The following is a 16080-nucleotide window of genomic DNA, read 5'->3' on the forward strand; positions in this document are numbered from 1 at the left end:
CGGTGGCAAGATTCGTGGCATCAACAGGTTACAGTAAACTTTATCAGATTAAGCTGGTAATCAAATTTTAGCAGTCTGGTCTGTGCAGGGGTTATAAAGAGAAAGTTGTTCTTGCTTGGCTCTGCTTAGGACACAGTCATCTGACACACTCCTTTCTACTGAGGGCTGATGACGCTTCTATGTGTGAACAATGCAACACTGTTTATCAATTAATGCCATTTTATCTGAATTGGGCGCCTCCGTAGCCAGGTGGGCAGGAGCAGCAGTGCACACGCTTCTTGATTAGACCGGGGTTCGAGCCCGTGACCACCAAATACGGAGGATGCGGAAAGGTCAGGAAATGACCACCGCATATCCCCGGAGCAATATGGCCTTAGTTGTTAATGCTCCTTAAAACCAAATAACAAACAAACAAACATTTATCTGAATTGACCAATTTTAGAAATGCTCATTTTACTGCTTTTAGCTATCTGATATAATCATTTATATATCAGCCTTATATAATCAGTCAAATTTTAGCATACAATGAGCAAGTGTCAACAGTTGTTAATTTTTTACAAGCTATTAATATGTATACACTCATAATATTAACAATTTGTTTTTACTGTTATACTGAATTTTATTTATTCATGTATATGTATATATACAACCTTTCAATGAGGTAACCTTTTTAAAGGTTATCAAAATTTCAACATTTCTGAACTTTATCTGTGACATGCATTTCAACCCTAGTTTTGTTTTTGCACCATAAAAAGCAAAAAATCAAACGAAACCATCATACCGATCCAATTACAAACAAGTAAATTCGATTTGTAGAGAGTTAGCACAAGTTGTGCTCATCTTACAAACAACAGAAAACTGCACTATGCAGACAAGCAAAGAGATCAAAAAAAGATATCACTACTGAGCTAAAAACTAATCTTAGAGAAGTTAAAATTAAGGCAATCAGAAATAAAGGAGTGCCGATTGAAATGTACACTACCCAAACTTGAATACGCTGAAAGAAATCAAAAGACAATAAATGAACCTTTTAAACGATACCCATAAGAAAATGGGACCAACAGTCTTTTGGGAATGTCTCGCAGTGGTGCCGTGAGATGTTCCCAAAAACATGGGCAAGGACAAAATCATTGAAACTATCCATCAGAAGAATCTCAGGGATCACAGGTTCACACTAAAACAAACAAAATCAGCAATAAAGTTTCAATTCTCAACAAAAAATAGGATAAGAATATGATCAACTGGGTCATTGAGGTTACAGGTGCTCTACAAAGGGTCTTCATCGGTGTCAGAACCACAGGGTTTTCCTAGATTGGTCTGTGCATAAAGTGAAAGATTCAAATCTGACAGTCAGAATTACTAGAGTTATGGCTTATGCTTGCATGCATCAAGGACACATTTGGCCAGATCTATATTTTATTAGCATTAGTAGAGGCATATGATGCAAGAAAGCAAGCTTATGCAGCATCAGCCAAAAAAAAAAAAAAAAAACACTCCCATTTCACCCTTCCATTCATTCGAAATACCTGTCCAGCTGAGCCTTAAATTTATTTAGGTTATCAACTTCAACAACAAGGGATGGAAGTCTGTTCCACCAACCAACTACCCGCTGGCTAAAGGTAAATTTCCACACATCTATCCTACATCTGTCTTTCCTCAATTTGAATTTATGCCCTCTCATGTGATTATTCTGAGCAGGAGGAAGAGCAAGCATGCTCAAACCATTCAAGGCTTTATACACCTCTATCATATCACCTCACCGGTGCCTAGCCTCCACTGTAATTTGCAAAACTTAAGCCTTTCTTTGTAAGAGCAACCCTTTGTTCCATTCACTAATCTTGTTTCCCTTCTCTGTACTCGTTCCAGCAGCTCTATGTCATTCTTGAAATTAGGCCTCCAGACCTGTATACAGTACCCAAGGTGTGGCCTGACCATTGCCTTATACAAGGGAATAATCACCTCCTTATCCCTGCTAAAAAAATTCCTGTATATCATTGACAAGACACCATGAGCTACTCTTGCAGCCCATATGTGCTGCTCAGAGAACTTCATATCTGCCTGCACAATTACCCCCAGGGCCTTTTCATTCTCTACCAGTCAGTGCAGTACCACAGAGTTGATATGTTGCTCTGGGGTTGCTGTTTCCCATATGTAATACTTTACATTTGTCAAACTTCATTTGCCACTTCTCAGCCCATCTGCTTAACCTTTTCAGATCCTGTTGCAGCAGCATAGTGTCAGTAGTGTCTTTATCAACCCTGCCAACCTTTGTATTCTCTGCAAACTTGGACATTAAGCTTGATATACCATCATCAATATCATTTATAAATACAGAAAACAATAATGGACCCAACACTGAACCTTGAGGGACTCCAATAATAACATTAGTCCACAATGAGCAGTGTCCATTGATTACCACTCTGTCTTCTCCCACTCAACCATCCCTTTATCCATAGCAGCAATTTGCTGCCTCCAATGCCACACTGCTCCAATTTGTGCAGCAGTCTTCCATGTGCAACAGAATCAAAAGCCTTTCTAAGATCCAAATATATAATATCAAAGTTATTCCCTGCATCCAGTTCTTTTGTGACTGCATCATAGTATCCAATCAAATTGGTCAGACAAGACTTTCCCTTAACAAACGATGCTGTGTCCGACCTATAACTGAAGTCTTGTCTAGATGATCCTGCAGTGCTTCTTTTACCAGTGCTTCCATTAATTTTCCTGGAATAAGAAAAATTTTCCTTATTGTTATACATGCAGTGTAGCAAGTTTGAGCAGCCCATACAGCCCTTCTTGCTACATCTAGAGGAAGTCATCCAGCAGCTGAGGGGTTGCAACCTCATTGTAGCCACCGATGCTAATGCCAGATCCCCCTCTCTGGATCAGCCCTAGCTCAGATAATAAGGGGGAGCTATTGGCTGAATTGATCAATGCCAATGACCTGAGAGTAATTAATTTGCAGGATGCTTTCAAAAATCCTACAAGATGTTTATCTATTGAAATAACTATTGCCCACAATGCAATTTTCAATAGAGTCAATGACTGGCAGGCACACACACACACTTTGTAGTGTAACAGTGACCATACTCCTATTACCTACAGTATGTAATCAGAATGGAAAACTTGCAGACAGTCCTCAGGAATCTTCAAGATTTAATACAAGAAAGGCCAACTGACATATTTTTGATCAGAACGTCAGACAACAACACACCAAAGAAAAAAAGATCAAGAGGCTGGCACTACTTCTGGCAGAAGAGCAAGCTTGCAGGTTCAGTGCTTAATCCTAGATGCCTGTAAGGAAGCAATCCCTACGAAACAAAGACCTTTTCATGTCCCATAGTGGATCAACAATCTCACCTTACAGCGAAATGCCACTTGAACCTCTAGAAAACAAATCCAGACTGCTAGAAGAAGCTGAATGAAGGATGAAATCAGGCAACTGTAGGAGATCTACAAGGTTCACTGTGACAATTGCACAAATTAATTCATTGCAAGAAACCATAGAGTTAGGAGAAACTATTCTTTATAGTGGCAAAGTGACACTTGGGGTTTAATTTTCAAGTTAGTTAGTTACTGATGGGATTCATCCAGGGTATATTCTCTTCTCCATCAAAAACTAGGGAGCCAAAGAGACAACAACCTCAGTGCAGCCGACTTTAAAATACTAGATGCCATTATTCATCAAGACAATCAACTTCCAGTGTCTTATATCCAAACCCTAATGAAAATTGCACATGTTGCACATAGAAGATCACTAAATGAAAGACCTTTCACTATTGAAGGATCAATCGGGCCATAAAAACTACCAGGACTGGAAAATGTCCAGGACACCAGACTTCGTCAAGGTTGATGTCCTTCAGAGGGGGGGGGAGAGTCTGGATGAGATGGCCTGCCATCTATCTTGACCAACCTTTTCAACTCCTGCTTTAAAGATGGAGTGTTTCCCTTAGCCTGGAATGTGGAAATTCTGAAGATTTTGCTTAAGAACTGCAATAAACCACAACACAATCTAGAATCCCATAGGCTGATTGTCCTCTCTGGGTCCTTGGGAAAATTTTTGTGAAGCTCATTGCATCACGATATGATACTGCTTACCAGAACAAGGGACTTGCCTATGACAGACAGTTTATGTACAGGAAGGGGGAACAGTACAGTGGATGCAGTTAAGGCCAAATCGATGCTCGAAGAGCAGACAAGAAGTATGCTCTAAGTCTCTTTATGGATTTAAAAAGGGCATTTGACTCCCTTTGGTGGCAAAATAACCCCAGGGGCTCACATCTGGTGATTATGGGCTTGGCACACCCAGTATCCTGAGCTGGATATTCATGTTCTTCTCTTTCTTAGTGATTCCCTTCTACTTTTGACTCTCTCAGGATAACTCGGCAATTTTTTTTGGCTGGTGCAGCATAAACCTCAGGCTTCCTTGCACCTTATAGTTAATAATAATAATATCCTTGAGAGTGGCACACTATGGCCGTAGTTACACCTAATAAATCCTGAAACAAAAAAAACAGTTTCCGAGAGGCTGAGGGGGGGGGGAGTCTGATCCTGTGTACTCATTAGTATCCAGCTATTTCAGTGATCATAGCATTATGGTGAAGAACAACCATCACATGGTCAAGAGGTTTTGCTGCAAGAGGCTGCCCTCAGGGGTCCACTGTGTTGGAATGCAGTATTTGATAAGTGGCTGCAGAAAGAACACTGGGACACCCTCAAGATAGCTTACAATGATGATCTGGCATCATTGTTTATGGGGACTCCATGTGACATTTCAAGTGCCATCTTTGAAGGTCTTGCCAGCTGGTGTGACACTAAGGCCAGAAGCACACTATTATCACCTCGCGGGACTTCATGTCGTGTCGCTGTTTAGTGTAACCAGTCTGTAACAGACATGCATATTAACGCTTCAATAATCTCAATATCTCGAGTCCACTTAAATATCTTAATCTTCTTAATCACCAAACCAACTAATAAGGCATGGTCTGGCACTGTGAAGTCGGTCATCAGAGACACATTACTACCATGTCACTTTATATATGTGTTGTTCTCTTTGGGGAAAGATGAAGTGAAATGAATTGCCACAGTTCATCCACTTCTTCAAAATCTGAAATCTGAAATGCATGTGCTCTTCTTTTAGCTGAAAAAACAAAGAGTACATAGTGGATACACGACATAAACTGGAAGAGAACATAAAAGGGTGAAATCCATTTACTGCAGGACTTAGAAGAAAATGAAAATCGTTTTGAGATGTATTTACAGATGAATAAAGAAGAATTTAATTTCCTATATAATCAAATGAAGATTGACATACAAGGGCAAAACACGCAATTTCGAAATTCAATTAGCGCAAAGGAAAAATTAGTTTTATGTTTAAGGAAAGTTGAAATATTGTAAGTTTAGTTTTGAATATGAATTTATTCTGTCAAAATACAAAACAAAAATTTTAATTAAATTTAATAACAACAAAAAACTACTTCTCAGTGCTAAAATTTGAACTTGGTACAAATTGATAAGAGTTGTACAAATTGAAATGATCAACTTGTTCATCCTCTAAATTTGTTAATTTTAATACTCTGGTGCTATTTTCCTCCTTTGGCCATTTTTGAGCATCTATGACATGACTGGACATTTGTGATGAGTATGCTGAATAACAACCAAAAATCACATTACACAAACCTATGCTTCCCCCACACTACTTTCTGTATACATTACATTCCTCATTTACAAATTCTGCATCCCTTATATGTGAGTGACATAATGCTCTGATACCCCAACAACATCTGCATTTGATGTCTTGACCAGCACTTCAAATTCATCAATTTTATTTACTCTGTTCCTAGCATTAGTGTACATTCAAGTATACGTGCACCTGTCCTTACTCTTAGTTACCCTAATACAGCCTATGTGTTTCGTGATGACTCCCAGCAGTCCTTAAAATCCTCAGCAGCTTTCTTTCAAGGCCGCTGTTCCTTCCAATAGAAGCAGTGCAAGAATTAATTTCACCTCTGAGTGCAGCTGTTGTTAATTGATTATTCTGTGTATCCCCCCCCTAAGCTAGCAGTTTTCGTGACCCTCCTAACACTTCCTTGTTAGCATAAGCAAATATTCTTACACCCTTTCTATTTAAGAGTATCCCATGCCTGTGGAAGCAGTCTATCTTGTTAGCAAACATAGGTAATGCTGAAAAATTCTACTCCATGAGCCTTGCACAATTTCTCCAGAGCTGAATTGATTGACAAAGCTCTCATCATATACTCCCTTCTATCGTGTCTGGACAGAACTCTAGATACTTCCAAATTTAACCTTAACTCACTACTTTTTTCCAACATTGCCCTGTACTTGTTAAGTAAGTCTGCAAATATCCTAATCTTAATGCCATTAGTGCCAACATGTACAAAAATATCATCAACTTTTGCCCCTGGCAGACATACCCCAGTCCCATTCCACCCATCCATTTTGCACAGTATATTTCTATTTGCCTGTTTCTCTGATAATAGTCATTGAAACTGCTATCTCCTGCGGGACCACTGCATTCGGCCTTGGGGATTGCAACTCTGTTGCATGGTGATCAAGTGCAAGCTCTGGTGTTGATGTTACAAGCTTTATGGACTCCCCAATTTAAATCCTTTGAGGGCATGAACCCTGAAAATGTGCATAACAGTGCTGAGTTTCCATCTCACACTCCTTACATCGAGCACACACAAGGAGATCTCCCTTTGCAGTATTACATCTCGTTCCAGGGAGATTCACAAACATCTAATGAGCCATGCATTTCATAAGGCTGTGATTCTGAGGACAACCCCCTTTCCAGTTCTCCCGAGAGCCACGGCACTCACACTAGCAAGACCTTTGCATTTCTGCTCTGGTCTGCAGCATGATTTTCGATTCAATATAATAAAAATACTACATTAAGCAAATATAGTGAATGCAATAATTGCACTATGCATCAGTTATGCTATAAAGTTTATGTAATCAATTATACCTTGGTGTCAATTATACCTTGGTGTTCAAAGAAAGTGCATCATCCCCTTAAATTGTAATTGTCGTCCAAATAACGTAAGTATATGGCAATATTTCTTGCAGATTGCATCAGATAAGATTGACATGTGTAGGTGATGACATAATATTGCATCAGCTGTTACTTTCAGCTATATAAGCATGCTCTGCAAGAGTTGCGGTCATTCCTTGCTTGTGTCATGAAGAAAGAGTGCTATTGTTACTTTAAGTGAGGAAGGATGTTCTTCCCGTCATATTGCTTATAGAGTGTCTTGTAATCAGTCGACACCGAATACATTTCTTTCCAAACTGAAGAATACTGGTTCTGCTGATGGGGAAAAAAGGAACTGGACACAAACGAGTGTCTACGCCAAAACAGGACTGCGTGTAAAGCCTCTTCGTCTGAGTTAAAAAGAGAATGGGAAGAACATACAGGAGTGGTGGCAAGTGCAGTAACAGTCAGAAGATGCCTCTTCAAAAATGGACTAGTAGCGTGTTGTCCTAAGAAGAAGCCCCTCCTCACACAAAAAATAAAAAAGGCCTGATTTATTTGGTGTAAGGAGCATGTAAAATGGACCCCGGAGCAGTGGAAGTCAGTTATTTTCTCGGATGAGAAGAAATTCAACCTGCATGGCTCTGATGAGAGACAAACGATTCACTGTAGACGTGGTGAAGAATACCATCCAGACTGTATGGTGTTTACATTGAAATTCCCTACCAGCCAAATGATATGGGGGGTGCATTTCGTATCACGGAGTAGGTCACCTGCAATTTATAAAAGGTTCCTAAATGCCAGTGGATACCTGGCTATATTGGAAGGCAAATTGCTGCCAACCATTAGAGACCATTTCAACCTGTCAAGTAACTGCATCTTTCAGGATGACTCTGCTCCTTGTCATTAGGTAAAGTGTAAGTAGGCATTTCTGTAGTTACTTTAGCTTCATTTCTGCATTAAAGGTTCAAAATAGTTTCATAATGGTTTACATTTGTTACAGGTGAAAAAATGGTTGGAAGAATGATCCATTACACTGTTAGCTGGCCAGGAAACAGCACAGACCTGAATCCTATAGAGAAATGTTGGCATCATGTGGCATCTGCAGTTGCTAGAAAGAAACCAAAGACTCTTTGTGAACTTCATGGAGCCATAATTCGTGTTTGGAACCACAAACTGTCAGTTGATTATCCTCAGAAATTGATCTTGTCAGTGCCCTGACTGTACGCTGCTGTCATCAGGGCCAGAGGCGGTTCAACTAAATATTAGTTTGCACCTGGTAAACCTTTCATTTTGTTTTCCATTTAAAATGATAAAGTGAAGCAAATTGAGGGCTTCTGATAACATTTCAGTCATAATTGTCTTGTTTGCCAAAACTGTTTTATAAAGGTTGCAAATGCTCATTTTGGAATATTTTGAGAGCACCTGTCAAATATTACTTAGCTTTGCCTTAACTATTAATAAATATCTTTTGTTTATATTTCTATTTGTGATGCTAGTCATTAGTGTAACATGCCATCACAAAAAAGGGTTAGAGATTTGAAATTCCTAGGTGATGCAATTTCTTTGAACACTGGTGCCTCCATAGCCTGGTGGGCTGGAGCAGCAATGTGTAGCACACCCTTCTTGATTAGACCGGGATTCGAGCTTGTGAACACCAAATACGGAGGTTACAAAAGGTCAAGAAATGACCACCACCACATATCCCCGGAGCAATATGGTCTTAGTTGCCAGTGCTCCTAAAAACCAAATAACAACAACATCTTTGAACACCAGTGTATATAATTAAAATTGAATGTTCTTATTGATATAAAAAATTAGTGGCAGAAGTCGAATGTAGTTCTTTAAGCAATTATGAACAATAAGTAAGAAATTTGCCAATGTATTCAGAGAATCACAAATAATAAGTACACTTCTAATTCTAAATGAAAAGTTAAATGTAATAATAATCCTACTCCAGTTCACCAGTTACGCAGCAGTAATACTACCATGCTACCAAGTTTGCATTATACACATTAGGCCATATTAAAACTTGAAAGTTATAAGTTAATTATAATATATAAAAAAATTTATCAAAGTGCCACCTTACGTTTTTCTAACTTTATAACTATGTATTTTCCTCAATTAAAATTCCCTTACCACTCACTCTATAATACTATAACAATGAAAGAAAAATTTGAAAGACATGAAGGTAAGTGATAATATCATGATAATATCATTACAAATAGATACGTTTGTAAATAGTAACCTACAAAATCTCTAGCTAGTTTAAAAATAAACTAATGAGCAGGACTAGTGCTATAAAGATGCTTATGGAATATGATTTAATATGACAATTACATGAATGAAACAGCGAAATTTTCAATAACTTATCCATTACCTGGAGCTGAAAATTCTGTGAATATCACAGGGGTAGATACTCTCCATTGTTGGCAGGGTCATTGAGAGTAATAAGGGTAGTAATTAGAAAAATTAAGCAGATTAATACGTTTGCCTAATTTTTCTAGATCTTGTTGGGCAGAGAAGTGGCAGTTATAGTTTAACATTGGTGAATGCAAGGTACTTCTTATGGGTAAGTCATAACCCCAGGATAACATACCAACTGTGTTGGTGCCACACTGAAGGTAATGGAGAAGGAAAAGTCCTGGGTATAATTGTGCAATTGTCAGACATAGGTTCTCTGAACACTATAGACACTCCACAATAGCTGTGGTTTTCTTTTTTTTTAATGATACAGGAATTTTGCCAGCAGGGACACTGAGGTGATTATCCCATTAATTAAGCCACATTTTGAGTATTGTATATAGGTGTGTAAGCCTTATTGTGGATCTGTTGAAATGGGTGCAGAGAAGGCAACAAGATTAGTGAGTTCAACAAAAGGGCAATCGTACCAAAACAGACTTCATTTGTGCAAATTATATCATTTGGAAATTAGGCACCATGGAATCTGATTGAGGTATTTTATGCTTTGAATGGATTAAGTAAGCTAAATATTGATTGCATCTTTCCTCACACTTAAGCAACATATATGTAGGCATAAATTTAAATTGAGGGAAGATGGTTGCACAGTAGAGGTGTAGAAATTTGCATCAGTCAATGGATATTCAGTTGGAAATTACTTCCATACATTGTCCTGGTAGTGGCAGTTTGAATAAATTTAAGTAGAATTAGACATATTAGAGGGACCCGGGAAGATTTTGTTTTTGGTTGATGCTGTAACAAATTTAACATTTAACCAGTGTTCACAGTGTGCTACTGGGGTCCTGTACTGCTGCCCATTTTATTCAGCAGATAAAACAGGCCTAAACATACAATCAACAAAGCTGGAAGAACTTGGTCTCAAACATTACTTAAATACTGGAGAGCACAGGCACCTCCGTAGCCAGGTGGGAAGGAGCAGCAGTGCGTAGCACATGCTTCTTGATTAGACCGGGGTTCGAGCCCGTCACCACCAAATACGGAGGATGCGGAAAGGTCAGGGAATGACCACTGCATATCCCGGAGCAATATGGCCTTAGTTGCTAATGCTCCTAAAAACCAAAATAACTAACTAACTAACTGGAGAGCACTTTATACTCTCAAGAGCATCAGGTCTCTCTACGATGACAATGTAGGACCATTACCATTTTGTAGAGTCATTACTCATACCAAATACAGTGCTGCCACCAGAGCTTGAGAGAGTGGGGGCGACTCATTGCATTTTTTTTTTTTTTTGCTTCATTCCTGAAACAGTCACAGTTGTCATGATAATATTATTACAAATAGATATGTTTGTACCATTCAGATACAAGCTTACAGAATACAGTATAATGGCATAAATCATTGCTTTTACTCTTTCCGTGCAGTGTTAGTTGCTATGAATATATATTCTAACTAATATTGAATGTGTTCATAATTTTATGTAATTGCCATTCTATTTTTGCATACATCATAGGAAGGACATCTTTATTCCTAATCCATGCACCATGCTTTTTGCTATCACTTTTTGAAGTGGGAAAGCCTGTAGTGACAAAAATATTGTTTATTTTTGAATTACTATCCATCAGTATGCATCACTTCCACTACTCCCTTCAGGGATATTGCTTTTTGTGAATTTGTAGTTATTACTGAGTTTTTTCACAGTAGTGTGGCATTGAAAATCCTGAAACTACAAGCTCTGATTATTAGTGCGTTTATTTCCCTGCAATCATGAGTAATAGATTATTCCATTTAGATTCAATAAGTGCTGATATTTCCAATTCACTAATATTTTGGTAGGACAATGTATTTATCTAATAACAAATTAATGATGCTTTTTGTTTTCTCCCTCTTTATAGTTAGTGACTTGAAAGCTGAACTTAAGAAGAGAAATTTGCCAGTTTCAGGGCTGAAACCTCAGTTGATTGAGCGGCTTAAACCATTTTCCGATATATTTGCAAAGGATAACTCGCCCTCAGTTCAGAATAATACAGTGACTGAAGTATCAGCTTCATTAAGAACATTACCAATAGATGCAAGCACTCTTATTTTAGACACTTCTCTCATATCACAGTCGATTGACTCCTCTTTGCCTTTGATTGCTACCAGGGACACTTCCAGCAGTGGAGATACTGGTAACATAAGTGAAGCAACAGGATTCGTAGTTCATAATGGACCATCCTCTGAAACCCATATCTTAACATCGCAACCACCATCAACAATATCAATGGATATAAGCTCCACATCAGATCATCAAACAGATTCTGTGGATTACAATGATTTATCCTTTTCTCTTAGCAAAAGCATCATGATATTTCAACAAAAGAAAATAGAAAAATTACAGAAAGAGCTTGAAAGGTAAAATGTATCAAATATTTTAACAAAATTATTTTAGCATACTCATCTCGCCTTAAGATTTGCTGTTATTTGCAGAGTTTTGTGTAACTTTCCATAAATTATACAGGATAGCTGTGCAAAAAAAATAATAAAATACTTAATTATCTTTTGTTCAAAACATTGAGCTTCAAAATATAGCATACAATAGGTTGACACAGATAAGATCATGAAACTAATTACGTTGCTGTGCTAAAGACTAGTAGTATGTAGTATTCCAAAAAAAAAAAGCAAATTTTATCAATATAGTCTGTCCTCGTATAGCACGATAGTTGCGTTCCTAGAAACTCTTGTGCAATATAAACAACAGGCCCTATGGGAAAAGTGGGGTTAGGTGCCGACCACCTAAGAATGAACACACATTTGGAACCAAAACATTACCAAACACAATAAATAATCGGGTAATTTTAATCGTTATAAAATACGTTAAGTATTTTATAACGATTAAAATACGTAATAAAATATTATAATAAAGTATTTTTAGTATTTTTTAATACTAAAAAATTTATTATATTAAATAAAATAGTCGTAATAAAATACTTACGTATTTTATAATACGTAATTATAATACGTAAGTCGTAATAAAATATTGCTAATGCTTTTGCTTCTATCGTAAGCAAACTTGCTTTTTGTTTAATTTTCTATCCAAACAGATGACAGCCGTTCCATCCCTTCCAATTCTTGTGTCTTAATCTAATGGATTTTAATTACACTTTGAGTTGTTCCTGCTATGAAAGTTGTTTTTATTTTCTCTGCATTCTTTGTAATTCTCGGCGTTGCCTGATTTAGGTCTATAGCATGTGCAATATCACATGGTCTTTCATTTCGCTCAAAGCGTTTCACAATTTCATATTTTTTCTCTATCGACAGAGGCGGACAGAAGCCTTACGGGGGAAACCACGGTGGGCCGGAGGCCGGTGTGATTTTGGCCATAAACCGTAGTATGAGGCCACTATAAATTTTCCCGGTTAAGAATTTTTGATCCAGTCCGCCTCTGTTTATCGATATTGCTTTTTTTTTTTTCTCTGAATCTGCAGTGTCTTAGCCAGAACGCTTCCTTTTCACACCTTTTAAGTATTTTACTCATTTTTAGGGAATAAAGCACAATTACAAAACGAGGAGGCACGCTTGATACACATAAACAAAGCTGCGCGCGTGTAGCAACTGAATAAACAACACGGCCGAGATACACTATTAACACCTCACATTTTACTAAAGCACATTTCTGGGGGTTACTACCATAAAACAATAAAAACAATTTCCGGTTGCGTTTCTGCTAGTGGAATCTGTTATAAACTGGTAGTAAACTCCATCTAATTGCATTTGCTATTATATTGATAACTGGAATTGTGTTGGTTTTTTACGTTATTATGGTGAAATGTGTTTCCCCTTCACTGATATAAAACACATAAATACATTTTCAGAATCTTCTTCATTCCTATCGTGTTGCGTTCAGTTGGGGTGATTCCGCGTTCGACTGCCATTTCTTGTAAACACAAAGGCGAATCGTGTATAAGCGAATTCGGTTCATGTTATATAAGATAACGTTCCCCTATTTATAAATCGTGTATGATCGAATTCGTGTAATGTAAACACGTGTTATACGAGGACCGACTGTATGTATATATATGTGTGCATAGCACTAATAAATGTATTAAGACCACAATTATCAGTGTACTGTGCACCTTTTTTTTTTTTTGTTTAAGTGTATGGCACAGTCTGAAAATGTTGCTGTTTGCATTTGCTGCATATTATTATTATTAGCCACATGGTGCAAGGAAGCCTGAGGCTTATGCTGCACCAGCCGAAAAAAAAAAAAAAATTCTGAATTACCCTGAGAGAGAGAGAGGGAATCACCAAGAAAGAGAAGAATGATGATATCCAACTCAGAAACCCTGAGTGTGCCAAGCCCATGCTCACCAGATGTGAGCCCCCGGGGTAGATTATCCAAGGTAGTCATTTAGAAATGTCATATCAGTGCTAACCTTGGGAGGTAGCGCAATGTCTTGGTGTAAAATTAAATTACATTTGCAGAATAGATTTTTGGGAATTTGCCTTTAGTTCTTGAGTGGTTGATTGCTGGAACAAACTGTCATCATAGCTGAAATAAATTCAAGGAAGAACTACACAAACATTTGGTGGGAATAGATAAGTGAAATGGGAAGCGTGTTCCCACCCCCCCTTTTTGGCTGATGCTGTATAAGCTTCCTTTCTTGCATTATTTGCCATTGCTGTAAACAAATTGATATGAAGATTTTCTTATGGTAAATGACCTGAACTTCAGCCTGGTTTTTTTTTTTTTTGAAAAACTTATTGAAATGCTTGGGACATTCAATTACTAATGGATGGGACACTCAATTACTGCAATTACTAATGAATGGGACATTCAATTACTGCAATTACTAATCGATGGGATATTTGGTTATTACACACATTTTTTTACCCATTTTTTACAGTACATTTATAGTTCAGCAGCTGAAGAATGGGCAGAAGCTTCCACTGATCTAAGTCTTACTAAAACAATGAACGCACATGTGCAAGTTGTTTCATTACCGTTTCAATGCCAATTTTATTCACAGCCATCTCAATATTTACACTTTCATAGACATTTTAAAAAATAGATGCAAACAGAAATTTATATAAAATTAAGCAAGCTTGGATTTTATATAATATCCAAGAAGCATTGATTGATAGCAAAGTACAAATGCCATGCCTTGAACTATCTGAAAGCACTTTCTGATCATTTTTCTGATAGGAAGGTATAAAAGCTAAAAGTAAAGAGAGATAAACAAAAAAAACAAAAAATTAGTTATATAAAGTGCAAAAAATATTAAAAAAAACAAGAAAAAAATAAAGGAAAATACCTATAGATATACACTGGTGTTCAAAGAAAGTGCATCACCTAGGAATTTCACATTTCTAACCCTTTTTTGTGATGGTATGTTACGTTAATGACTAGCATGAAAAATAGAAATATAAACAAAAGATATTTATTAATAGTTAAGGCAAAGCTAAGTAATATTTGACCTCAAAATATTCCAAAATGAGCATTTGCAACCTTTATACAACAGTTTTGGTAAACAAGACAATTATGGCTGAAATGTTATCAGAAGCCCTGAATTTGCTTCACTTTATCATTTTAAATGGTAAACACAAAATGAAAAGTTCACCAGGTGCAAACTGATATTTAGTTGAACCACCTCTGGCCCTGATGACAGCAGCACACCGTCGAGGCATTGACAAGATCAATTTCTGAAGATAATCAACTGATAGTTTGTGGTTCCAAACATGATTTATGGCTTCCTGTGAAGTTCTCAAAGGGTCTTTGGTTTCTTTCTGGCAACTGCAGATTCCACATGATGCCAACAGTTCTCTATAGCAGGGGTGGCCAACGAGTCGATCACAGCTTTAATTTCAGTCAATCATAACAAATTTTAAATATACAGTCAGCCCTCGATTTGCACAGTCAGATATACTACCAAAATTTTATATTGTGCAGCGGGTTTCTCTACCTGTGCGTTATTTTATTTTATTTTATTTATTTTATTTTTTTTTACAAAACTTCAAAAATAGGAATGAAGAGTAGATTTTTAAAATTTACTTTAGTTTTTTTTTTTGCATAATTGAAGGAGAAACACATTTCACCATAATAACATAAAATCCCACAGAATTCCAGCTGTTGGTATTATTGCAAATGCAATAAGATTGAGTTTACCATCCATTTATAATTAGATTGCACTAACAGAAAAGCCCAATAAACTGGAAAGTGCAAATTGTTTTTATTGTTTTATGGTCGTGCCCTCCAGAAATAGCTTTAGAGAAATATTACAAAGGCATTCAAAACTGATTCTTATAACGACATAACCAAACAGAGCAATAAATGGTGGTGTGTTTGTTTGGTTATTTTGGAAACAACTTCCTCATTTGGGAATCCTCTTCATCAATTATCCTACATTAGCTGTTCATACAAAATATTTTTTCGGTTCGCGCAACTTAGTGTTTTAATCGGTAAGCATTACTTTTGCTGATTTAATAACTGGACAGTACATATGTGTTAATTTAATACCTTTTTGATTTAAAATGACTATTACGAAACAGAATAAAATGTATCATTTTCATCAAGAGTAGGAAATAGAATACTTTTTTGTAATGGTAAAAGAATCATGTTGCTGTTTGTTTTGCAATGCTCCTGTGGCTATACCCGAAAGAGGAAATTTAGAATGTCACTTCAATGCACT

General features: G+C 37.1%; 1 protein-coding gene across 3 annotated transcripts in view; it reads left to right on the forward strand.

Annotated features, from left to right (window-relative positions):
- LOC150083218 (uncharacterized) overlaps positions 1-16080 on the forward strand; it is a 637655-nt gene that overhangs the window by 406858 nt on the left and 214717 nt on the right. For all 3 annotated transcript variants that reach the window (XM_090377919.1, XM_090377920.1, XM_090377921.1), the window contains exon 11: positions 11308-11806. In XM_090377919.1, the coding sequence (XP_090234045.1) occupies positions 11308-11806 (499 nt within the window). The remainder of the gene's footprint in view (positions 1-11307; positions 11807-16080) is intronic.

This window comes from Mastigoproctus giganteus, chromosome 7, assembly GCF_048544385.1.
Source record: "Mastigoproctus giganteus isolate SK-2022 chromosome 7, ASM4854438v1, whole genome shotgun sequence".
In the NCBI taxonomy this organism is placed as follows: Eukaryota; Metazoa; Arthropoda; class Arachnida; order Uropygi; family Thelyphonidae; genus Mastigoproctus; species Mastigoproctus giganteus.